Source organism: Pelecanus crispus, chromosome 4 (assembly GCF_030463565.1).
Source record: "Pelecanus crispus isolate bPelCri1 chromosome 4, bPelCri1.pri, whole genome shotgun sequence".
Classification (NCBI taxonomy): Eukaryota; Metazoa; Chordata; class Aves; order Pelecaniformes; family Pelecanidae; genus Pelecanus; species Pelecanus crispus.
Window position 1 is genome coordinate 74,834,292 of NC_134646.1, and position 26,191 is coordinate 74,860,482.

Genomic DNA, 26,191 nt, shown 5'->3' on the forward strand with positions numbered 1-26,191 from the left:
GCTATCCCAAAGAAAAAGTTCTGTGAGTAATTGCAGAAGCACAAGGATATACCCATTTGCAGAAACATATACCATTGAAAACTATACAAAGGAAAGTAAGAATAGCAAAAGAAATATGTTTTGTATAAACAACAAATCAAATCTCCCTTCCCTTCCTACAAATCCTGAGAAGGTGATTTCTCATTCATACCTCTTTTGACTGATCAGATTAATGTTTGCTACACAAAGCTGATGGGATTTGGTCCCACTTGCTGATGAGATGTGTGAGACTTGGGAAAATCAGATCATGTTTCCTCATCTTTGCTTAAGTGGGGTTCTAGGATTCAAAGTGATAATAAATTGAAAATGGCCATAAACCAAATAAATTTAAATAAACTTGAATTTGGGGAGAAAAGACAACTGAATTCAAATGTGAAGCTTTCATTTTAGATCTGTCTTATTAGATAATATTCATGACTTAATCATGTTTAATTGTTAGGGTTTTTTTCTCTTATACTGGAAGATCTGCCTAAATGAATGCAACATGACTGTAACCAAAACATCTAATTTTCCAAAGACCATTGGACAGAATAAAACCAAAAGCTTAATCTATTTTTTTGAAAATTTGAACCTTGTGTTAGGCCTATGGTCCTTTGTCCTTAATACTGGTGGTGTAACTTTCTGTCATGGAAATTTGATTTTGGTTGCTGGTATCACTAGAGCCTTTGTTTCTGAAAACTAGACAGCCTTATGTATAAATGATAACCCTTTGGGGAAGCCATGTGATGGCCCTCGCTACCCTGGCTGCGTAGACCAAGTCAGCAGGCAGAGCAGTGGGAAGGTGAGACCACGCAATCTGGGCGAGCACCCCGTGGCCTTGGTGCTGACTTAATGGTGGGCTGGTTTTGAATCACAAAATCATAGAATGCTTTGGGTTGGAAGGGACCTTTAGAGGTCATCTAGCCCAACCCCCCTGCAGTGAGCAGGGACAGCTTTAACCAGATCAGGGTGCTCACAGCCCCGTCCAACCTGACCTTGAATGTTTCCAGGGACGGGGCCTCCACTACCTCTCTGGGCAACCTGTTCCAGTGCCTCACCACCCTCATTGTAAAAAATTTCTTTCTCATGTCTAGTCTAAATCTATTCTTCTTGAGTTTAAATCCATTATTCCTTGTCCTGTCACAACAGGCCTTGTTAAAAAGATTCTCCCCATCTTTCCTATAGGCCCCCTTTAAGTACTGGAAGGCCGCAATAAGGTCTCCTCGCAGCCTTCTCTTCTCCAGGCTGAACAACCCCAACTCTCTCAGCCTGTCCCCATAGGAGAGGTGCTCCAGCCCTCGGATCATTTTTGTGGCCTCCTCTGGACTCACTCCAACAGGTCCCTGTCCTTCTTGTGCTGAGGGCCCCAGAGCTGGACGCAGTACTGCAGGTGGGGTCTCACCAGAGCAGAGCAGAGGGGCAGAATCCCCTCCCTCGACCTGCTGGCCATGCTGCTTTTGATGCAGCCCAGGATGAAGATGTTTGCAGGGGAAAAAAATAGGGTCTGTTCACTCCATAATTACCCATTTCTCTTTCCTTCACACTTGGCACAACTGTTGTCACATCCAGTAGTAGTCATAAGGGTCATCCCGGCACTTTGAGTCTAAGCTGGTTTTGGCACATTTTTAATCTTACAGGTCTTACTTCTACTTCATCCATACAAGCCTGTTTCTAAAAATTTGTGTTCACTCCACATCCCTTTCATCCATACTGTACTGACCTTATCAGATATTCTCATTGTCTACAGGAATAGGGTCTTATTTTCAAAATGGCATGGCCAGCTAAGTCTGTGCTGAATTATTTGAAAGACAGTGTGAAGTGGGTTGGAAAGATGAAAACCCAAGAAGGGGCAGTGGTGTCTTCTGAAACATTAGATGCAGTTGAAATAAATAAACTGACTCCTATAAGTTCCCTGATTCAACATTGTCCTGGTTTCAGCTGGGATAGAGTTAATTTTCTTCCTAGTAGCAGGCATAGCGCTGTGTTTTGGATTTAGTAGGAGAAGAATGTTGATAACACACTGATGTTTTAGTTGTTGCTGAGTACTGCTTATGCTAGTCAAGGACTTTATCAGCTTCCCATGCTCTGCCAGGCGCACAAGAAACTGGGAGGGGGCACAGCCAGGACAGCTGACCCAACCTGGCCAAAGGGCTATTCCATACCATATGGAGTCATGCTCAGTATAGAAACTGGGGTGGGGGGGGGTGGCCAGGGGGCAGCGATCGCTGCTTGGGAACTGTCTGGGTATCGGTCGGCGGGTGGTGAGCAATTGCATTGTGCATCACTTGCTTCGTATATCATTATTATTATTATCATTGTTATACTGTTACTATTATCATTACTATTTTACTTTATTTCAATTATTAAACTGTTCTTATCTCAACCCAGGAGTGTTTCTCACTCTTATTCCTCCAATTCTCTCCCCCATCCCATCGGGGTAGGGGGAGTGAGCAAGCGGCTGCGTGGTGCTTAGTTGCTGGCTGGGGCTAAACCACGACAAACATAAATATCCTAATCCTGTCTAGGCTGTATTTAGGGTTAAATAATGTAGAGTTATACCATTAAACAGCGGAGCACATGCAATCTTGATAGTCTAAATAGAGTGTGTATTTTGGTCAGTGGGTGCTGTCATTCCTCTCAGGAACCTTTCAGCACTAATGAGCACACTCTGCATAAACAGATCTGTCTGGTAGTTAAAACCAGCTATTTATATAACACACAAGTGACATTTCATAACACTATCCTGATCTCAAGTGTTTTCTTTTCTCATGTCTCCTGCTTAAGAAGATCTGATAACTTCGATCTTACTTTTACTGTAAAAACACACAAACCATATATTTAAGTCAAAATCCCCTGGAGGATGTAATTTAGAAGGAATATTTTGCTATGATTGCTTCTCCCCTAGAATACTGTAAACTACCTGGTGGTTTAATAGTTTGCTATTTGAAATATTGCATGTTAAAAAATTGAGATCTCAGTATTTGGAATTGCATCCGCTAAGATATCTTCCATTGGTTTGTTTTAAAGCTTCTGTTTGCTTTGCAGTAACCTGAATGCTAGCTGCTGCTCCTCAGTGCTTTTTGTCAAAATATTCAGTAGCTTACTGGTCAATATTTAGCTAAAGTCTGTAGTAATTCTGCTTTAAATTCTTTTGTATTTATACTTTTTCAACCCATCGCCTCCTCTTTTCAATATTACGTATTTCTCCAGATTCTAGATTTTGCTACAGCTTCATAAAGTCTTGCAGATAAAACCGTTTTTGTTTTAACAATTCAAGTTCAGGACGAATAATTTTACTGAATGTGATTAAGGTTAAGGTATGGCTTCTGAGTTTATGGACGTTTCAGACTTACATCTTAAATACATGTTCTTTTATAATAATTTTTCAGTATGCAGCAACAAAACTAAAATGTTGGTTTGGCCTCTGCATTTCAGTATTAGAATTAAGCCTCATTGCTCTCACCTATGGATAGCTAGCAATGTAAAGGAAGAAGTTAAAAGTGTATATGTATATGATTTTAAAAGGATTTATCTGGTGCTACCAGAAATGAAATAAGCCTGCTGACCATCTAAGCTTAGTTCTTGCTCTTACCTAGAAACTTCTCACTGTGCCTGGTGTCAGGTCTAGATCCAATCTCTCTTGCTCATGTAGATGCAACCCTTGTTTCCTCCTGTTTTGTGACAGGTAACCTGGGGTCCCAGCTGGTTGAATATAAAGAAGAAATGTACATAACGTCTGACTGTGGGAACACGTGGCGTCAGGTAGGAAAAAGGAATCATCAAAGGCACCTGGAAATAATTTTAACATACCCAATATGATGAAACTTATAATGCTTAACTAATCTTTATATACCCACTGTTTCAAGGGAGGTGGCTATTATTATCCCCATTGCGCTTGGAAGCTGGGAGAGATTAAGGAGATCATTGCAAAGACTCAAATTGGTCAGGCTGTCAGGTTCTGCTGAAATTCAAATATTTTGGTCTTTTTAAAGATTTTAGAAGTATCTTGCTTAAAAAAACATGTAGAGAGTCTGTTTAGGTTTTTAATAATTTAAGTAACCTTTCTGTGCTAATGATGAAGTGGACTTCGGTTGGATCTGGCAGTACGACTATTCTAAGCTGAAAGATGTGGTTTAGGTAGAAAGGAAGAAATTCTTCATAGTCTGAAAACTGGTATTTAAGCTTAAACTTTGTTCTTCATTGCAACTGAGAAAGCAAAAAGAGTTTGAAAAAGCAATAAGCCTTTGAATGTCTTTTTTAGTATGATTTAATCAATTCTGGGACTACAAACATAAAAATATTTTAAAAAACCCCGTCTCGTAGTAGCTGTAATGCTATTTGAATTCTGGATGTCTTTTGCTTCCAATGCCTAGTGTCAATTTAAACATTGCACCTTTATTATGTGGGTTTTTTTCCTAAATTGCTCTGTTTCAGCAATGTTCAGTCACGGGGATATTTTCTCTTTGAATGTAAATAGCAACAACAATCGTGATCGTAAGATATAAGGAAGTTCTGCAATCTACTTATAATCTATATCCAGGACAAAAACAACCCTCAAACCACCAAAGTGTGTCAAAAAGTCATTTAATTTCAGTTAAAGTAGTCTTTTAGTGTTCAGCTAAAATAAAATTCAGTTGTGTTGTTATCTGAGAAGAACTAAGTGTGAAAATGCTCTCACAAGTATTACTGAGCTCAGGGAGTTTGAGATAAAAAGAAAAATACAGCCAGTTTCTTATATTGCTATTGTAGTGTGCTATTAACACTCCATAGAAGGACTTTTAAAAAGAAATACATTATTTTTGTCATGATAATGTCCTTTGAGGGTTAAAAGATAAAATTTTATGCCAAATTCGATCTTGAATTGTAGCAGATGATAAATAGGTGTTTAAATGCAAAAGTCTTCCAGGATTTACAGTGGGTACTGTGTTGTCCAGTACTTCACAGAGACCTCTCTAACAATTTAGTGTCACTATTTGCCAAAGTTCTATGGTTTTTCTGGGGTGAAAAATAAGAAGGCAAGAGTGAAGGAGATCAGATTCATATTTTCACCACTTTTTATTTATGAGACACTCAGGCAAATGATATGTGATGAAACTTGACCTTAAGATGACTATTGTGTGCTGTAAAACCAGCCACAACCTGATCCCTCATTATGACAGTGAAAATGAAAACCACCATTGCTAGCTTTATTTTAATTAAAACTGCTATGAAGCCTTTGAAAGAGCTTACTCAGTCTTAATATTTGCCATCAGAATGAAAATGTCGATTATTGTATGTATTTTATAGCCTCGCTGTTCATGATCAAACAGTTCTTCCAGAGGACAGCGGTACATTTCCTTTCTCTGTCGGAGTTCATGCAATGAAAGACAAGGCTTCAGTCCGATGATATGGGAATTATTTAGACAGTAAATTACAGGTCTCGTGAGCTGTCAAAAGCAGAGCGAAGCTCATGTTTCAGCACAGCTCTTCGGGTGGGTTTAAGTTACTGATGTAGAAACTTTGCGGTTGTCATTAGTGAGTGCGTGTCACCTTCCTCACACGTGACACATGATGTTGCAGAGCTGTCTGCAGACTAGAAGAGCAGTCTGTGCTTCAGTAGACTGTCAGGGCAACGCAGAAAAGTAAATATAAAGGACTTTGGAGAAAAGGCAGTTCAATGAATTAATTAAAAGCTTTTCTGAAGTAATAGCAGTAGTGGTTCATAGGAATATAGGACTGGGAGGAAGGTCAAAGATCACATAATCCAACCATGTGCTCTATGACAGTATCAAACATAAGAAGAACACCTCTAACAGAGGTTTGCCAGACCTGTTTGTTAATCCTTCACTGTAGGAGATTCTGCAGTCTTCCTATGTGGTGTTTCACCATTCTTCATAGATTTTTCAGAACATTAAACATAAGCTGGCTATGCTTTTTGCTGTTATTCTTGCAGTTTCACAGATTTTGCAAGGTAAGTTGATTTCTTCTTGTCTTTGGAGAGGATTGGTTTCCTGTCACCTTTGAATAACTTTTCAGGTGTTGAAAGTTGATTCTCATGTCTACCCAGAGCATAGGGTTTTTTCCCTTGGAAAAAAGCAAACTCAAATCCACTGATTTTCCTAATGGATCAAATTTCTGAAGTGCTTTTCCTTTTTGTTGCTCAGTGATTGGACTGTCTAATATGATATCCCTCTCCTGAAGCATGGTAAAACTGGATGTAAAATTACAAATTTTATTGGTACTAAACAGAAGGAAATGATTGCCCTTGATGTCTTGACATTACTGACACCTCATTTCAGAAGATTTCTCTTCCTTGCAGTAGCATCACATTGCTGACTCAGGTTCAGTTTGCAATTCATAACTGGGACCAGTCCCTGAGTTCCTGAATTTGTAATACATTCTCAATTTAACAATGATCTGCTGATCATTTTCCTTCCATAATTTTTTAACTAGCTCTATACACTTAAAATTATTTCAGCTGAGCCCATGTTTCCATAGCTTGCATATGATAAGGTCACATGAGAGTTCAGGAAGACTTATTATTGCAGTATGTACAGCCAGTGTTCATAAGAAGAAATAAAAATGCCCAAATGAGTGTTTTGTGCAATTAAGTAAATACTGGTGATAAATGGAAGAGTAAAGCAAGGATTCTGATAAGTAGCCACAATACCACTTGGGCTGGCTCCACTTGTTCTCCTGTCTTTTTGTTGCATGATGCCTGAGCTCTTTGTTGGTATCTCCTGAAACTATCACCCTACTGTGTACCATTTTAAGTCAGACTGAAATTTCTGACTCTATATTGTACAACGTTGCACTGTAAAAAGCAGTAGTTTAGGAACTAATTGACAAGTAGCTTAAACCTCTATGCAGTAGCAGTGATCTGGCCTGTAGGAGAAGGGAAGCTCACCTTGACATTATCCTGAACTACATGGGTTTAGATCATTTTAAGTGAACCACAAAGATGTAGCCGAAGGTAAACTTGTGGGACAGAGATGTCTATTTGGAAGATTTCTATGTCTATTATACCTGGAAAACAATATCATAAAATGTGTTAATGAACATGATAGGACTCGGAGAGATAAATAAATCTTGCATCCTGGGAGAAATGGGCTAGCTTTCAACACAATTTCAGACCATACAGGTTTTATACATTTTTTTTTCCTCTGTGGGGCCTGTTTTTTCAGTCCTGATTTTTAAAATATTACGATACTCTGTCAAATGCTAAGGATGACCTTGTGTATACATATGAGTGTGTTTTACTTATTTTTAAAAAAATAATTATTTCTGTTCGCAGTTATGGTTGCTATTGCTATTTCAAAAGCATGTGTTACAACGCTGTGCTTGAAATAGGCTAAACAGAGTAAGAGAAAGGTCTGGCTTTCAAAAGCAATGGCTTATATAAAAGGAAAAATATCAGCAACAGAGAACCTTTCATATTTGATCTGCTACCAAAGTAGCTAGCGTAGCAACAAAATTCTCAGTTAAGCTAATAAGGTTACACAGAAAGTGTGTTGTAGGTCTAGGAATGGAATCTAGATCTCTGAATCTTTAGTCCAGTGCTTTGTTTGTTGGAATGTTATTTCCCTATGTCAAATCCTTTTGTATCAAAGCAATTTGGAAAACCTTTGTTTAAGCAAGACTACTTGTTTTCCTGCAGACATCTTAAGAGATGAATGGTGACACATTTAAGCCCAACAGTAAAGGCTGCAACCCCAGCCTCTCACCCCTGGGGAGGTCCAACTGGCTTATTCTATGTAGGAAACTGTTTCCAGATTTGAGTTTAGAAATGGATGTCACTTTGTGAGAGAAGCAAGTGACTGTGTGCATTTTTGGTTACTTTTGAAACTTAGGTATCTCAGAGTAAAATTGAGTGCAGTATATTCCTCTAGGATCATTTAAACATGTTTTCATTGATTTTGTAGAGCTCTCCTAATTGCTCCCAACAGATACCCCAGCCTGAAATAGCTGCTGAAGTTGTAAGGACAGACACAGAAAAAACATGGAGAGCAGAGGGAGGAGAGAAAGAGAGAGAAAAGAAGTTGACATTACAATCATAAAGCACATAACATGCTCCAAAAATTACAGAAGAAGGAAAAAACATAGAAATAGGCTATAAAAATCTACTTCTCTAGTTGCTACTAGTAAGGATCATAATAAATTTATTACCTGACTTTAGTTAGTGGAGAGGCATATATCAGAATTTGTGGCTGACTGTGAACATATGTATCACTTGTTGCTGGGTTCGAACTTCAGCTCTGACACTGGGACCACCTTTGCCTAAAGCCTTTGCAAACTGTTTGTCTTGGTTTTGTTTCTAGAAAGTAGATAAATATTTACTTTTGTGCTGAACTCCACAGGCATGAAATCATTAATTCTTTTCAATGTACTGAAGATAAAGAGTTGCTTTCATCAGGAATGTCATACGTTTTGGTTCTTAAATGTTTGAAATGTGTGCAAGAAAAGCATGATATAAAGATGGCATTAATGTGCCTGTAATGTGTCCGCTGTGCTTTATAGTGTGCCAAGTGGATGTAGGGTAAAGCTGGGGTACTGAAATGGTGCATGAGGGAGTGCCATGATGCTTTTCTGGGAAGACCTGATTTGGATAAAGTGATGCAGATACCAGCTTCCTTTATCTTTAGTGTGATGGTGAAGCTTTTGGAGACTTCATGTCCCAGCATATACCATTTCATTTTAATTTGAGCAAAAGTTCAAACAAAGTTTAGAGGAGGATCAAAACTCTGCTTGCTTATCTGACTCCAGCTGATCTCATCCTTTTGAAGTGCATCTAAAATTAATGTCTATCCTTTACTGAATTCTCTTCTAAAATATGCAGCTGTGTGGAACAAGTAGATAGGACTGTAAATGCCTCATATCAGGGTTTTGCCTGTAAAATGGCAACACTGAAAAGCTGATCAGACACTTGAAGGCCTAGGATTCCCATAAAATATGCTCTTACTAGATGAGAGGAAGACTGAATTGTGAACCCAAATTAAATGCTTACTATTTTTGAAGTAATTGTGAATGTGCTGTAAGATACTTCCCCCTGCCACCCCCACCCCACCCCGGTTCAGTCTTGCTGATATATCATCTAAATGTGGCATTTAGTATTGTCAAAAAAAGAAGCATTTAGTATTGTCAGGTTTTTTTTTCATTCACAAGGCAAAGTAAAGGTAACGATTATGTTTTTCACCTTTGCTTTGTCAAAGCATGTAGGAGGCTGCGTGTTCTTCTATTAACTGCTAAGTATGTGTAGTAGCTCTCACTTTATCACCTGCTCTTATGTTAAATGAACTTTCACAGGTTAATAACATGAGTAAACCCTGTCTTAAAACAGATTTCAAATGTAAAAAAGGGGAGATATTTACCTGTTCATTTATGTTATTACTGCTGATGACCTCTAGAAGACGAAGGAAAAGAATTTAGGAAATTTTGAATCCTTTATACCATTAAATCAATATTACGTGTATTTTTGTTCAGAACTCAGAGCTGCCTCTGTGTGAGATCACATAAAGTTTGAATTTAAATAAATCATTGACACTGGAAATACAGAAAGCATGCTTGCGCCAATTATTTCAAGTTCTGTAGAGTCTGGAAAACACATGAAAAAGTCATGGACAGCAATACTTTTCCTATTTTTCTTAGAATTAGACTACAAAGCATTTTATTCTGCAAGATACACAGAATATGGCAAATACCAAAGTAAGGTGATAGGTTGCTTGGTGATATATAATAGGAAGGAATGCAAAATGCATACTGTGAGAAATATAAGCTTGGGCTAAAATCATTTTAGACAGTTTAATCTGACTGTGATTTGAACCTGAACATTTTCTGATTCACCTGCTTAACTTTCTTCTCTTTTACAGCTGGGAGAAATATAAGAGTTAGAGTGACTTTTATGTCCTTTTCAATTTGAAGTGTGTACATTATAAAACTTAGAAGTCTTTTAATCCTGGTTTGCTCGTACGTTTTATTTCTGCTGTTCTGTATGTTTGCTTAGCTGGCCTTTTTTTGTCTGAATTGTAGGTCTTTGAAGAAGAGCATCACATCTTGTACCTGGACCATGGTGGAGTTATTGTGGCGATCAAAGACACCTCCATCCCTCTGAAAATACTCAAGTAATCCTACAGTCAATTAGAGTAGAGCTATTGTGTATTCGAGACATCAGGCAAAGTTCAGAGTTTAAGATGAGCATTTTGATGTGATCATGTATGAAATGCAGGTGGAGTCAGCTTTATTTAACATTCATTAAGTCAACAAAATGCAGATGGATGTTTTCTTAAAGATTACTTCATGGTGGTAAAGGTACCATGGCATAATGGATTAATCATAATAAAATTTTCTTGCACCATGTAGATATTTTTGTTTAAAAGGCTATCCTGGAACTCTACAACGCAATGATGCTCAACCTACGATGCATATAAGGCTTAGGTATCCAGTCAGGATAGTTCGTTCATACTGTAATAAGGCTCTGTCCCCTCCAAGGGCCACAGTGAATGATGACATTGGAGAATAGCCCTGAGTCGCTCTGGCAAGAGCAATATAATGTAGACTTTGGGAGCCAATGGGGAGTGGACTTATGTGTGCTGATGTGCTGTGTAGTGCAGTATGCAAGAAGCCCAGTTCTTCTGAGATAGTCGTACACAAATTAACTGTAGTATGTGTAGATCCTGTCATATAGTGATAATGCAGAAAATGGCCTTCTCGGCTTGTTTGGCAGGAAAGATTTGCTGCAAACCATTTTTGTTACAAAATACCAAGTTTAAACTGCATGATAGTGAAGCAAAATATGGTAACTTTATGTCATGGCATACAAAACTATCATCTTCAGCATAAAAAAATGTAAGAGATCTTTATTACTTTTGACTAGGTTCATTTTTGCATAATACTGTATATACTAATAGGAACTAGGCTATGTACTTAGCTAGAATGAAAGCCATCATTAACCTACTATCTGAAAGACCTAGAGGAAATGTACAGAAGAGACTTTTATTCATAAATTTGGGGCGCACAGTGTATTTGAAGTATGTTTTGCTGATCCCTCAGCATGTTTTGAAAATTTTTAAGTTGATGGTAGCAGCTGTGAAGGGCCCTCATCTTGATGCCTGCAGTTACCGCACCTCCTGTATGTTTTAGCAATTGGGCTGGTTTGCTTCTCCTGTTTCACTGACCTCTGCTTAACAGGTGTCTAGCTCAGAGAGTACTAGAACGAAGTGTAAATTAACTTGCTATTGAACCTACAAGGTAGCAAGATAGTTTGTTGACAGACCTCAGTTTTTGTTTGCCTGAGAATTTCCATTGTTGTGGTAAACTTGTTATACACCTTCTAATACAGATGTGAGCCCCTGGATACGTTGATGAGAAAAAGATCATATTAATATGATATACTGTCCAGGCATATTGTATTTTGGTGATCATAAATGGTGGGCTTTAGTAGTGAGGGGATTTTTTTTAATGAATTAATTAATTCTGTTTTGTATAATAATAGTTGTAAATGAAAACCATTTCTGCTTTTTTACAGGTTCAGCATAGATGAAGGCCAGACTTGGAGTACACATAATTTTACCAGCACTTCAGTCTTTGTAGATGGATTACTTAGTGAACCTGGAGACGAGACACTGGTCATGACGTAAGTTTCTGGTTTCATCTCTTTTTTTCAGGGTGCTCTCTGCTTAGGCATGTGAGCATATTTTTAATTGTGGATGTTTGAGATAGTCCTTGAGTCAGTGGCTTTTGCTTCTTGTAGTCACACAGACTGTTACACTGATGTCCAAACAACCCTAGTATGCAACCTGTCTTTGAAATTACCCGAGTGCAGTATTTCAGATTGTAAAGATGAAGTGTTACGTTCATATGAAATTTTGCGTAGTTACTGCCAGGGAGAATGGAATAATAGGACTGCAAATACAAATCTGAGAACTGTACGTAAAAAAATAACTATTTCCTGCATTTTTTCTGTTTTCTACAGATTCTTAGGCAAACTTCAAAAATGCTAAATATCTATCCCTTCTTCTTGTGAAAATTGTCTTCACAGCGTATACAACTATGTTGTTGTCCTAGTAACTATCCTTGCAGTTCTTTGTGTAACCAAACACTGTGCTAACAAATACATGTTTTAATTCTGTGCAGTAACTGAGACACATGCTGTGAATAGAGTTAAAAATAACCAAATCCTGCAGCGCAGGCCCCTGTTTATCTTTTTCAAAAGGGCCAGGGATATCTGGATCTGAGCTGCAGGTTTTGCTCCATCTCTAGGATAAATGCTAATACTTTAGAAGTGTCTGAGACTAAAAACACCTGTCCAGTTAGAGAGAAAGGCAAGTGCTGACTGCAGCAGGAAAAGGGAATGCACTCAGAGGTGTGCAGGTTGTTACATGTGCTCCTATCAGAACAGCTTGTGTGTTCTTTCCTTTGTATTGGAGCTCAGTGTGTTCATGACAAGCTTTTTCTCCTAGGAGTTACAAACAGAGCTGCCTTGACGTGTCCCAGTAGCATTTTCCCCAGGAAAAAAAAAAAAAAAAATACCCCAGTGTGGAGTTGTATAAAGGATCCTCGGCAAAACAGAAATCTTACCCAATGTACTTAAAAGCATTGTGCCAAGTTCATAACTCTGTACTGCATAGGAATGAATTTGGTCTCTTAGCTCATTCTTTCTCCGCTGTCCCATTTATCCTCTGTTATACATATATGACCTGAGAAGAACACTATTACTCCACCATCTTCCCCTCCTCTCAAGCATAGGGGTTTTTTTATAGGATAATATATGCCACACGGAGATGCTTATGCCTCTGTATGAAGGATTTCCATTGATTTCAGTGGAAGTAGAGGGATCAAAAGCTTATCCTAAACTGTACTTACTGGCAGATAAAACGATGTGTGATGACTATATGCTCTGTGGGTTGGTTTTTTTTTTAATTATTAAGTATCATTAACAACAGTGATTTTGTGAAGATATACTTAAATATCTGGCTGAATAGGCTAAAGAGCTCATGTAAAATGATACCTTTTTGAAATTATCCATCTGAAATATATAAAACTGTAGCAAGATTTGGTACATGAGCCCAGATTGACAAAAAAGCATCATGTGACTTATATGTTTCTAAGGCCAGAACAAGAGTCTGACTCCAGTATCTCAATACCAGGCTTGTAAGATCTTACTTTGCAGCTAGTCCTACTGAACAAGGAGGACATCAACCACTTAACTGCCACACTGGCCCTGAAAAGGCTTGCAGCCTTCCTACCCGACTCTAAAGATAATGGGAAGAATAAACTTACAGTATGTGTTTCCTTGTTGCCATTATATCAGCTTCCTTGTCTCTCCTACTGCTTTTTTTTTGGGTTTTACCTTCAGGGTGACGTGGTTTGCCCAGTGGTGCTATGTCTGACTTTACGTCAAAACCTTTTGTTGTTCTGTCTGGCTTAGGTCATTTTCTCTCAAAACTTCATGCTTGTACTGAGTTGCTGTGCATGACTTAATCTACAGTGATTTGCTGCTTTTGAGAAATGTCATCCACTGATATGCGCTCCCTGAAAAAAAAAAATCAGCTATGCCATCTTTTCCATTTTATTAGATAAAAAGTGCTTTTTCTTTAGGGTAGAGCATGGTGAGATGAACTTGTGCATGGTAATGGGAATAGATTAACAATGTCTTTCACCCTAAAGAATCCCCAAATCCATTACTAAAGACCTAGTCTGACATTTTTTACTTGTATAGGAATTTCATTTTCTCCCTTTGCTAGGGAGTTTGTTTGAGTAAGGACTTTGAGAAGAGAGTCCAATGTCAAAATCTGCATGAATTACTATAGATAACATAATTCTGAAGTGGGAAGATAATAACTGAAAAAGTGTACAGAAAAATAGTGGAACAGAGACTGTTTTATTTAAAGCTTCTAGAATAAATTCACAAAAGAGTCAAAGAATATTTTACTTGTACAGAAAGCAGCTGTTACTGTAGGGTAGAATCCCACTTCCACTGAAACCAGCTTGGGGATTTCCTTCAAGGTTTCTAATTTTTATTAAAAAAAAAAATATATATATCCACAGAAAGATTATCTGGGAAGGACATTAAGGGACTTAGTAATACTGTCTGTGAGAGAGACTTCTCATTCTCCAGCGTGATGACTGGGACATTGACCTGACTCATAAGGGACTTCCATTTGAATTCCTGTTGTGTCCTAACTTATCCAAAATGAAGTGGTCTGGAAAGCTTTACTGATGAAACAGGGAAATGTGAACCTGGTTGTCTCAAGTCTTCATTTCAGAAAGTTATGTGCTTTCTGCAAAACAGAGAAAAAACAAATGTTGACTTGTCAAAAGTTTTATGAAAACTGAGTTGTCATCTGCCAGTCGACATCAATCTAAATCATTCATCCAAATCCCCTGCAGTATTCAAAATATGTACACTCAGATGCCAAGGAAAATATATTTTATTCCATTGTGCTCTGCAATAAACCTATTTAAGATTTTTAGGAGTTTTAAGTGGTAATGTATTCAAAAACTTTAGGAAACTCATTCTGTATAAAAATCAATTTCTAAATAGACCTAGTTAAGAGTTTTAGGAAAGATAAGCAATAAAGTAGTCATAAAGTTTAGGAAACTCGATCTGTGTAAAAATTTCTAAATGAAGAGCTCAAATCCACCATTTGTTGCTAAATGAATAAGTAAGTTTGCTAAGAAATTTTCTCAATTAATTGATATATATTCATCAAAATAGTGCATGGCCTAGTAGGCTTTATTTTGTTCCAAATTCTTTAAGAATGAAAGTTACTGCAACCCAGTGTTATACTTAACAATATATTATACTTGGGAAAAATTACTAACACTGAATTGAGTAATGGCCTAATTCAGTGGAAAAAGGAAGAATTTCTGTGTGCCTGAAATATTGATGTCCCTCTTCAGAGGAAGTAGTTCATATAATGAAAGTTTCAAACCTGTTAAAATGACTTCTAGATCACAGTTCAGCTTTCTGGGGGTGTTTCCCAAACCGGGTTATTTAGATTGCAGCGTAAACCCGGTATGCACGATAACCATGATACCACAGACCGTGGCCAATAAGAGGTTACATAAAAGGACTGCTTTTATTTATGTCAGATAGAATCAAAATCTTCCTTATGGGTAATTATATTTTTTTTTCTAGAGGGATTTTTTTTTCTAAGGTCTTGTGGAGTAGCAGCTTAAGATGCTGCTGGGAACTTTGACATCTCTGAACTGCAGAACTCCTGCATGTGCATTTTGGTGTCTTGAAAGTCCATTGTTGCATTCCTGTTGGGTTCCTAGGTGATAATGGAAGCAAGAAAATAGTCTAGTTTAAACTTAATCAAAACAAGATGGATATGATATTAATAGGTGTTAGCTATTAGGGAGAACCATCCAGATTTTTGCAACTGGAGATTCTGCTAGGAATGTCAACCTCACCTTTAACATCATCAATAACCATCAACATTACAGGTAGTTTGTGGGGCTTATTGTTGTGCTACACATGGCAGCACACTACCTTTCCTGTTGTCTTTGAGTATCTTACTAGGTGGAGGTACTTCTCTCTGTTGTGAATTCTTCACTACTTTCTCATACTGCAACCCTTAAAAAAGGTAGAGAAATGGTAGATGAAGCCTTAGTATGTAAGAAAATAGCTGATTTCCCAAGGCAAATTCTAGGTTTTATTTGCAGATAGTTAATCTCTTGTTTGAGAAGCATTGCTCAGTCATTAAATGGTTGTCCTACTCTCTGCATAATGAGGAGTGTATCTGTCAATAGATGGAGGAATATGGAAAGACAGGAAGAGAATGGTGACCTTGATAAAAGAGCAACGAAAAAGCAAACTGGTTACTCTATTTCAGTCTAATCTAGATATTGGCTAATCCAGACGTACAGATGCCTGTTTAGTGGCAAGTCTAACACTTTTGCTGCCATCTCTGTGGACACAGATGTTAGCAGAGCAAGTCAATGTGTTGTAGTGTCACTGCCAGCCTGTGGTCTTGGAGCCAAGACCATGGGACAGCCCCTGTCTCTCCCTCCACTCAAAAGAGGTCCAGTGTTTAAAGCTTTGTTTTTTCTTTTCTTCCCATGAAGTTTTCATAACGTATTCAGAAGCATGGGAATGTGATGCTTTCAGTGTCTTGCTAAAGCCCATATTTAGTACATTTTGAGGGCAGACCTGGAAATATATTTGAATAAGAGGAACTGAAAGTTTAGAAATCCATGTCCTGTATGAACCTTTTATCACCTTGTCCCTATTTAAAGGAGAAGAGAAGGAGAGAAAAAGGGTGACACGTGACGTTTTATTCAGGTAGGTTCTTTGTGTCATTTTGAGCCCCTAGCACTGAGCGAGTGCCTGCAGCTCTGGTGCTCTAACTTCTCTTTCAGGGAGACAGTTCCATTTTAGTGTCGAATTCTAATAAATGGTGATGATGAGGTAGACGTTGGAAACTTTGGCCAACAATAAAAATGTTCAAACATTTTACTTAAATTTTAGTAAGGGGGGCCTTGAACTCCATTTTGCTGTATTTGCTCTCAGAATGAAGGAGCTACAGTTTAGGTGACCATAGGCTATTTACTTCACCAGGTGAAGTCTGAATGAAGAATTTCCTACCTGTGACAAAAGAGATCTGATTTTTAACTATGAGAGTAGAGAAAAAAAAAATATTAGCTAAAGAATGAATTATAAAATTTTGTAAGTATCCCAAAATAATTTGATCTTTAAGTAAGATGATAGCAGAGAGCTGAATAATGCAAAGCTATCCTTTATGATCTTATATGTTTTGCATTAAATTCATCCATTTTGTTCACTGTTCACCTTGTATTTACTTCTACACAAAGCACCAGGATAGGCACTAAATCTGCAATTTTTTCCAAACAGCTTACATTTTAAAAGGTTGTTCTTGGACAGGAATTTACCAAATAGATGGAAAAAAAATGTTGGAGGTAATTCGCAAACATCATGGAGCCACTGAGCTTCTGGATGAAATGGGAACATGTTCATCCTGCTCCTCCCCAGCACTTCTCAGAACCTAAGCATTCATTTCCTTTCTTTTTCCCCAAAAGAGCTGAAACCAAGATATTTTGGCATGAAAGAATGATTGGCAATTACTATTTTTGCGGGGCAGGAAACAATGAAAAAAGATATTTTGGTTCAATTTCAACTAAATTGTTTCCGCCCCTCATTTTTCACTTTGGCAGCCAAAGAAAAAAAAAAAAACAAACCAAAAACACAAACAAAACAAAAAACCAAACCTACTGTTTAATGCATTTAGTATATGCATGTGTTTGTAGTTTAAAGCACTTAAATAATAAATATCTTAGCATATTTGCACATGATCTGTTGTGTACACAAGCACTGTTTATGTTGCTTTTTGTAGGCAGGTGTCTACTTTTGCACATGGAAGCATTCATCATTTCTGTAGCTGTGATTTAGGAAGGCCACTGAAAATCTGACCTCTGTTATGTTCTTTTGGGGAATTAGAAAAATATGCGGAATTATAATCTTGATGTAAAACAGACTGCAGCTTGAATCTTACATTACTTCTATCCATTTTACTAGTATGAATCCTTTGACTTACCTAGTTTTTGTTGTTTTTACCATGGTGTAAAGGAAGTAAAGACAACTGTTAGAAGGTAAGCATGTCTGTAAGGGTTCATCTATTATTTTCTTTTTGAAAGTGATAGGCTTTAAATAGCACTGTAGGACATAGTCATGGCTAACCCACTCTTCCAACCCATATCGTCTTAGAAAATCTTTCATTAATAATGTTACTTCTAATATGAACTACAACAGGCAAAACAAAAAGATTGTCACATTTATTTGCTTTTTCAGTTATATTGTCATTTGTAGTGAAGGTCTCAGTGAAGCAAAGGACTTGGCTCTCTGAGCTCATGATAAATGGACAAGAAATTTCTAACACACTATTCCTTTTAGGCAAAAGACAGCTGAGAAAGTTGCTGCTGTTTTAACGTAAATGGCCTCTGATATCTAGAGAACCATAAGGTGGATTAGGTATTCAATCTGAAATTGCAATTGTGTTATAAAAATAATCAGGGAGGTGTGACAATTAAAAAAAATATTTTAACAGTACAGTAAGTTCACTGACAATTGTGATTGCTACTAATATCATTTACTACAGGAGAGAAAGCCTTATATGAGGAACAAGATCTACGTACCACTTTTAGTATGGCTCTGTGACTGCTTCCATTTAAATGAATACTTACCAAGAGACAGGCTGAAAGTTGTTAAAATAATTAACTAGCATCTCTGAGAGTCTGGTTTCCTTTCCCAGCTTGATCACATGCTCACTGTTCAACTTTGAGGTTTAGATCCACAAAGAATTTCAAGTACCTGCCTTTTTGCATGTGTGGAGGGTTGACCCTGGCTGGACACCAGGTGCCCACCAAAGCCTCTCTGTCACTCCCCTCCTCAGCTGGACAGGGGAGAGAAAATAGAATGAAAGGCTCCTGGGTCGAGATAAGGACAGGGAGAGATTGTTCACCAATTACTGTCACAGGCAAAATGGACTCAACTTGGGGAAATCAGTTTAATTTCTTATCAATCGAATTGGAGTAGGATAATGAGAACGTAAAAACCAAATCTTAAAACACCTTCCCCTCACCACTCCCTTCTTCCCAGGCTCAACTTCACTCCTGATTTCTCTACCTCCTCCCCCCGAGCTGTGCAGGGGGACAGGGAATGGGGGTTGTGATCAGTTCATCACACGTTGTCTCTGCCGCTCCTTCCTCCTCAGGGGGAGGACTCCTCACACTCTTCCCCTACTACAGCGTGGGGTCCCTCCCACAGGAGACAGTCCTCCATGAACTTCTCCAACATGAGTCCTTCCCATGGGCTACAGTTCTTCACAAACTGCTCCAGCATGGGTCCCTTCCATGGGGTGCAGCCCTTCAGGAGCACACTGCTGCAGCATGGGCCCTCCATGGGGTCACAAGCCCTGCCAGCAAACCTGCTCCAGTGTGGGCTCCTCTCTCCACCTGTCCACAGGTCCTGCCAGGAGCCTGCTCCAGTGTGGGCTTCCCATGGGGTCACAGCCTCCTTCAGGCACATCCCCCTGCTCCGGCGTGGGGTCCTTCCCGGGCTGCAGGTGGATATCTGCTCCCCCTCCATGGGCTGCAGGGGCACAGCTGCCTCACCATGGTCTTCACCACAGGCTGCAGGGGAATCTCTGCTGCGGTGCCTGGAGCACCTCCTGCCCTCCTTCTGCACTGACCTTGGGGTCTGCAGGGCTGTTCCTCTCACATATTCTCACTCCTCTCTCTGGCTGCAATTGCAGTTGTGCAGCAACTTTTCCCTCTTTTTAAATATGTTATCCCAGAGGCGCTACCACTGTTGCTGATGGGCTTGACCTTGGACAGTGGTGGGTCTGTCTTGGAGCTGGCTAGCATTGGCTCTATCAGACATAGGGGAAGCGGGAAGCTTCTAGCAGCTTCTCATAGAAGCCACCCCTGTAGCCCCAGTGCTACCAAAACCTTGCCACTCAAGCCCAGCACAACATGCTTGGACATCTTTGCTTAGGTGCTGCCCAGAAGATAGACGTGTTATCCAAGTTAGAGCTACTGAGATTGCCCACATCACCTGTGTGTGGGATCCTGAATTGACCCTGATTCAAACCCTAGGTTTTATTGTATTGTCAGTAGTTTTATACATTTGAAGACACTCACAAAAAACTAGAGGTCCTGTTCCACCCCCAACTGGCATGTCAAGTTAGCAGAGTGTGTCAACAGGGCAGTAAAGGACTGTGCAGACAAATTCTGCAATGTTGGCAGCATGCTGTTTTGAACATCAAGGTTGACGACAAAGTCGTATGGAGGAGAGCAAAAGCCAACGCAGCACTTGGGAGATTAAAGCAGCATGTCTAGAATGAAAGAGGCATCCAATTTCAAACAAAAATAGCTGTGCATCACGCAGTTGTCATCACTAAGTCTTCAGTATGACTGCAAAACTTGGACAATTTAAGTTGCTACATCAAACATATGAATAAATTCCACATGTGCTGTCTTTGTGACAGCAGTACAGCAAGATCACTCCCGCCACTCTGAGGTCTTTGAGTGTTCTAAGATATTCAACAGTTAAGCAAAACTGTTGCAGGTTCAGCTATGCTGCTCTGTGGATCTGGTGGATATATCAGACATGAGGCTGCTCAAAGCCATTTTCTTTGTCCAGAGACAATATGGCTAACAGCTCAAAGGTTAACCACCGTAGCATTACAAAGAGTTGCTCAAGGCGTGTCTTAATTTATATGGCATTAGATCCATGATATGGGACACTAGCTAAAATCCATCTGCTCTGGCAAAGAATGTTTTGATGCCTGTGAACAAAATCCCGAAGAACATGCAGAAAAGGTAAAGAGGAAGGCAAGTGTAGTGGTTATAAAAAGATGTCTGTGACATCTGAGATGAGCAGTGTGTTATCAAAATCAGGCTCATTTCTTCTGAGTGAAGCCATGGAAGCTGAATGTTGACCTGATAAGTCTTTGGGAATCTCCAGCTTTAGCACCATCATAGCTTCAGTCAGGTGGTTTGGAAGTGGCGCAGACAGCAGGCGTCGCAGCTATTACATCTATTGAATAGATGCTCTTTTCTATTGAATAGAAACATGAATTTACTGGAAGAGATTATCATTGCATATGATTTCTCTTAAATTAGCTCCCCCTTATTATGAGCTTTATCAGGAACAGAAATAACCAGCAATCCTCCAGCAAATAGTTTAAATGAGTTAGCTTAAAAAGTGCATTAAACTGTCTTAGCTATCAAATGATGCAATCAAATTAAAAAATTATGTGCTCATAAATGAACTAGGAACAAGTGTACAAAGTTGTTATGGCAACTGAAACACTGAATTTAAAATTATGGATCCCAAGTTCTTTCAAATAAAAGTAAATCAATTTCCAAGGTAATTGGAATTTCTTTCAAAAATTATTTATCACAGCATCATCTTTCATAGTTTCAACAGAATTGATTTGATGGCTTTCTAATGAAATATAATTAATCAAGAAGAAGGTTTTAGTAGCTTATGAATTACTATCATCTTGATATTTAACTTCTAATCATCAGTTACACTTGCTGCACTGTTCCAGTTTTTTCCGTTTATGTGATTTTATTGGATGTATATATTTTGCACCTGGGCAATTACATTGTGATTGTTGTTATGTATTGCTTTATTGTAGCTCATATTTTTGTCTAATCCATTGAATCCTACTTCAAATATGCCTTTCTTCCTTACTTTGGAAAAATATTTCTTTTTAATTCTAGTGATATTTGCTAATGCATTTAAATGGGCTCCTCTGATGCATCTACAAAGCCCTGTCCTCAATAGGGTAACAAGTGTTATTGCAGAAACAGCATTAATAATCATGAGACTATGTTTTCAAACAGTTTGCTAAGCTGGGTGCACGTAAGGTGCTGGATTCCTTAGAAAATTTGCCCCAGGAATTACCAAGCTGTATGGCTGCATTTTTCATGGGGTTTGTGGCTGTGCTGGGAAACTTCCTCAAATCTCAGGAATTTTACTTAAGCTAGAGAATGGTGGAATCACTGGTGCAGTTACTTGTGCTTTGTCAGAACATGGTTTTCAGTTTGTAGAATCAGAACAGCCGTAATGGAAATGAGGGTTTTTTTTGCAAGAGGCTGGACTAACAGGCAGAAAGGTTATTTCTGTCTTTTGCTAAAAACCCACAGAGGAGAAGCTTATAGTTCGCCTATTGAAGCAATGCCTTTGGTGTACACACATATAGTTTGCACATAGCTTCCATATTATTCTAGTAGAATTTGCATAATTTCTAGAGTAATTTCTATAATTTTTATATAATTATAGGATGTGGGACTGGGCAATATCTCAAAAGTTTATCTAATCTCTAGCTCTAATCCTGATGTTTCACTGATTTCTTTCGCCAGTGAGGGAGAATAAACAGCCACAATAGCTTGTATTATTGCCATTACAGAATCACAGAGTCACAGAATGGTTGAGGTTGGAAGGGACCTCTGGAGGTCATCTGGGCCAACCCCCCTGCTCAAGCAGGGCCACCTAGAGCCAGTCACCCAGGACCATGTCCAGATGGCTTTTGAATTCTCCAAGGATGGGGACTCCACAAATCTTTTTGGGCAATCTGTGCCAGTGCTTGGTCACCCTCACAGTAAAAAAAGTGTTTTCTGATGTTCAGAGGGAACCTCCTGTGTTTCAGTTTGTGCCCACTGCTGCTGGTCTCATCACTGGGCATCACTGAAAAGAGCCTGGCTCTGTCCTCTATGCGCTCTCCCTTCAGGTATTTATACACGTTGGTAAGATCCCCCTGAACCTTCTCTTCTCCAGGCTGAGCAATCACAGCTGTCTCAGCCTTTCTTCATAGGAGAGATGCTCTGGTCCCTTCATCATCTTTGCGATGCTTCATTGGACTCTCTCTAGTCTGTCCATGTCTCTCTTGTACCGAGGAGCTCAGAACTGGACACAGTACTCCAGGTGTGGAGGAGAGCTGAGAGAAAGAATTAGAGAATTGTGTGGCTGTGTCTTTTAAGTTTGTTGATCCTTGTCTTTCCTCTTTTTTGCTCCTTCTCTAGGTCTCTTTGAAGACAACTCTTCAGTCTATAGCACGACTCTTTGAAGACATTTTGTTGTACTTTTAGTTTTATCTTTTCCAGAGAAACCCCCAATTCTTTCAATCTTGCTTCATTGGTTACATTTTCTAAGCAGTTTATGAGTCATCTTTGCCCCTCTTCAAATTCATTTTTAGTGGGCGTGTAAATATGCATGTAACATCCAAAATTAGACACCATATTCTTTCAGAGGCTCCACCAGTGCCAAGTTTATCAAAATACTTGCCTCCATGTCTTCTCTTTTCCAGTTCTGAATACAACCTAAAATTAGTCTTTCTTCGTTTGCAGCAACATTGCACTCTTGTTTTAATTCCACAGAATTCCCCAAGCCTTTCCTTCAGTGTTTGAAAGTTATTCTCCAATTTGGTTTTGCACCTTTGTTGTTGTGTTTTTCCTAGGAGCAATTTTTAGTCTTAGGAGTAGTTTTAGTCTGGAGAAGAGGGGGCTGAGGGGAGACCTTATCGCTCTCTACAACTACCTGAAAGGAGGTTGTAGTGAGGTGGGTGTTGGGCTCTTCTCCCAAGTAGCTAGCAATAGGACAAGAGGAAATGGGCTCAAGCTGCGCCAGGGAAGGTTTAGATTGGATATTAGGAAAAATTTCTTCACAGAAAGGGCAGTCAAGCATTGGAACAGGCTGCCCAGAGAGGTGGTGGAGTCACCATCCCTGGAAGTGTTCAAAAAACGGGTAGACGTGGCACCCTGGGACATGGTTTAGTGGGCATGGTGGTGTTGGGTTGATGACTGGACTGAGGATCTTAGAGGTCCTTTCCAATCTTAATGATTCCTAGTTTTTACTTTCATTAACAAATACTCCAGCCACCAAGCCAGGAAACATGAAATTGCTACTCTACCCTTAGCTGGTTTAGTGGTGGACTTGGTAATGTTACGTTAATGGTTGGACTGGATGATCTTAAAGGTCTTTTCCAACCTAAATGATTCTATGATTCTATAATTTTTGCAATTGGTTTTGGAGTATTTCATCATGTTGATTTCTGACCATTGCTTCCACCAGTCAGTGTCTGCTCCCTTCTTTCTGTGATATGTGCAAAATTTTATGTGTGTTTGTTATTTGACCACACGCGTATTAATGAAAATACTGACTGTGGACCCATCATATCTTTGTGATACATATCTCAAAATATTTCCCTGTTTGATAACTACTTTTTGAAAATGGATTTTTCTAATTGGATTTGTACTCCCATTCCTCATTACAATGATTTTATCTGCACTGATGTTTTCCTCTTTAAGTTGAGACAGTGTCAGCTAGAACTACGTAACAGTTTTAACAGAGGTCAAAATATGCTCCATGTTCTCCTTTCCTTTTTCCCCTAAGCCAGTTACCCTGTAAAAGAAGGAAATTACATTAGTTTGACATGATTTACTTTTGACAAATCCACGGTGGCTGTTATCATTCTAATTATTTCCAAGGTGCTTATAAGAGGATAGCTTAATAATTTGTTTGGTATCTTTGTGGATATCAAAATTAATTCTGTAACTCTCTGGGCTCTGTTTTGTTGATTGATATGTATGGTTATATATACATATATATATGCACATACATATATACACACACACGTGTGTGTGAAATGTGAAATGTTTCCCTTTCCATAGTCATCTGGAGTCACCCTCATCCTCTGTGAGGTCTCAAAGATGATTATTAATAGGTCATAGATTTTGTTTTATATTTTCAGGAGAATTTCATTCTTCTGTTCTGCACTGACCTCAACCAACCATCTCCTTTCTTTTTTCCTGAGTAATCTGCCTGAGTTAGGTAACATGAATGAAGAAAATTTCATCTGTTCCATAGAAAAAACTTTTTTTATGGCAGGAATGAAGCTTTGATAGGACTTGGCTCCTTGCACTTCAACATATTTGTTGATAAATGAGTTAATAAATGTAAACAAGTTGTAAAGTTTTGTGGTGTCTAAAGAAGCATTCGCTGAGGTAGGTAGCTGCATAAGCACATGGTGAAGTCTGCCTTATGTTAGTACCTTGTATGGAGAAAGAAAGATTTTAAAAGAAAAAAGGTACAGGTACTTAGCACACAAAAGACACTTCATGCCTGTCAGCAAAGCCAGTCATATTGAAGCAGGCATTGTGGAAAAAGCATGAGACCACCTAAGTAGTCACTTTATTGAGTATGTAACTACAAGCGAATAAGATTATATGGTGACAGCAGCTCTCAGGATCCAGCTGAACCAGAAAAAGGAACCAAACCTGTAGGTCTCAATGAAAGAAGTGGGACCACACACCTACGTGCACATACAGCCAGTGGACCAAGCCACATTTTTTGGGTTTTGGGTATTGTTTCTACTTCTGAGCCATGGGTAGATTGAAAAGGAAAGAAAGTTAGATGATCCAAGTCTTTTAATCTCAGAGTCTTACTAAGAAAAGAGTAAGACATACAAACTAAATGCACATATTTGAGTTTAATTAAGTGCATTTCTGATGGTGAAGTTCCTTGTAAGCCTGGATTGTTTGGTCATTATAATGTGGTCAGTATGGGCAGTAATTTATAGATACCTACACCTCTGTGCTATGGCTGAGAAACAAAGACACTAGAAAGGAAAGGAAAGGGGGAAATCGCTGTACATCTTTAGTCTCTGCGACTATTTTTCAGCCTCTAGGTAGAATTCAGAGCTCTACATCCATCTACCAGGGAGGAGGCTTAGTGTGATGGTGTTGCCTCTGTGCTGCAGAGAATCTACCATTTTCTTGCTTCTGGTCTACCCTAGTTCCACTTTGAACCTGGTATTCAGGACAAGAGAAATGACTGTGCACAGCAGAATGCTTTTAGCAAAACTGCACCATTCCTGCTGTGTCTGGATTTGAACAAAATTGAGGGCAAAACAAAAGGAATGAATTAGTTTGGAGAACGCTACTAAAGCTTGGAATGTGAACTCTGTGCAGTATGAACTGCACTGAAATGGTTGGCTTCAGAATCAACCTTAAATTCTTTGGGAAGTAAGCCACATAAGTCTGATACAAACCACAAATACATTTGACTTTTGCCCAAATAGAGTCTTTATCCTTTCTAATTTGTTGCTGGATGTCATACTTACCCATTTTGTTTTGGAAATAAATATTCTGACTTTGAAAATGTTGGCTGCTTTGAAAGTGCAGCTTGGTTTTTAAAGCAATGAGATTTCCATTTTTTTTTTCAAAAAGAAATTTACAGTTTGTGGCTGGTTTTTGTTATACATTGGACTGTCTGAAATGAAGAGGAGTCTGAGAGTTCCTCAGCACAATGTGTAGATTCAGTGTATTCCTTAGAAGTGAATACAACTTCATGATACTACTGTGAGTTTCAACAACAGCAAATTGCCATCTGAACTCTGTAGACATTAAAAAAAAAAAAAAAACCCACAAAAATAAAACCAAACCAAAAACCACAACAAAAGCAAGTTAATAAGTTGCACCATAATCAGAAGGAATAAGAGACAGAGCTGAAAATTGAACCTGGTTATCCTGGGTTCTGCTCCCTGATCTGAGTTTCCTGTCAAAATCTGTGTTTCATGTAACAGGATAATAGAGAAAAATATTGGGTTCCAAATTAGAAAAGGTAGTATATTTCCAATTAAATTTCTGGATAGTTTGCTAGGGAAAA

General features: G+C 38.7%; 1 protein-coding gene across 1 annotated transcript in view; it reads left to right on the forward strand.

Moving 5' to 3' along the window:
* Positions 1 to 26,191, forward strand: part of SORCS2 (sortilin related VPS10 domain containing receptor 2) — a 591,852-nt gene that overhangs the window by 530,319 nt on the left and 35,342 nt on the right. Inside the window, exons 12-14 of the mRNA XM_075708979.1 lie at positions 3,704 to 3,780; positions 10,024 to 10,115; positions 11,519 to 11,626. Coding sequence (XP_075565094.1) covers positions 3,704 to 3,780; positions 10,024 to 10,115; positions 11,519 to 11,626 — 277 coding nt within the window. The remainder of the gene's footprint in view (positions 1 to 3,703; positions 3,781 to 10,023; positions 10,116 to 11,518; positions 11,627 to 26,191) is intronic.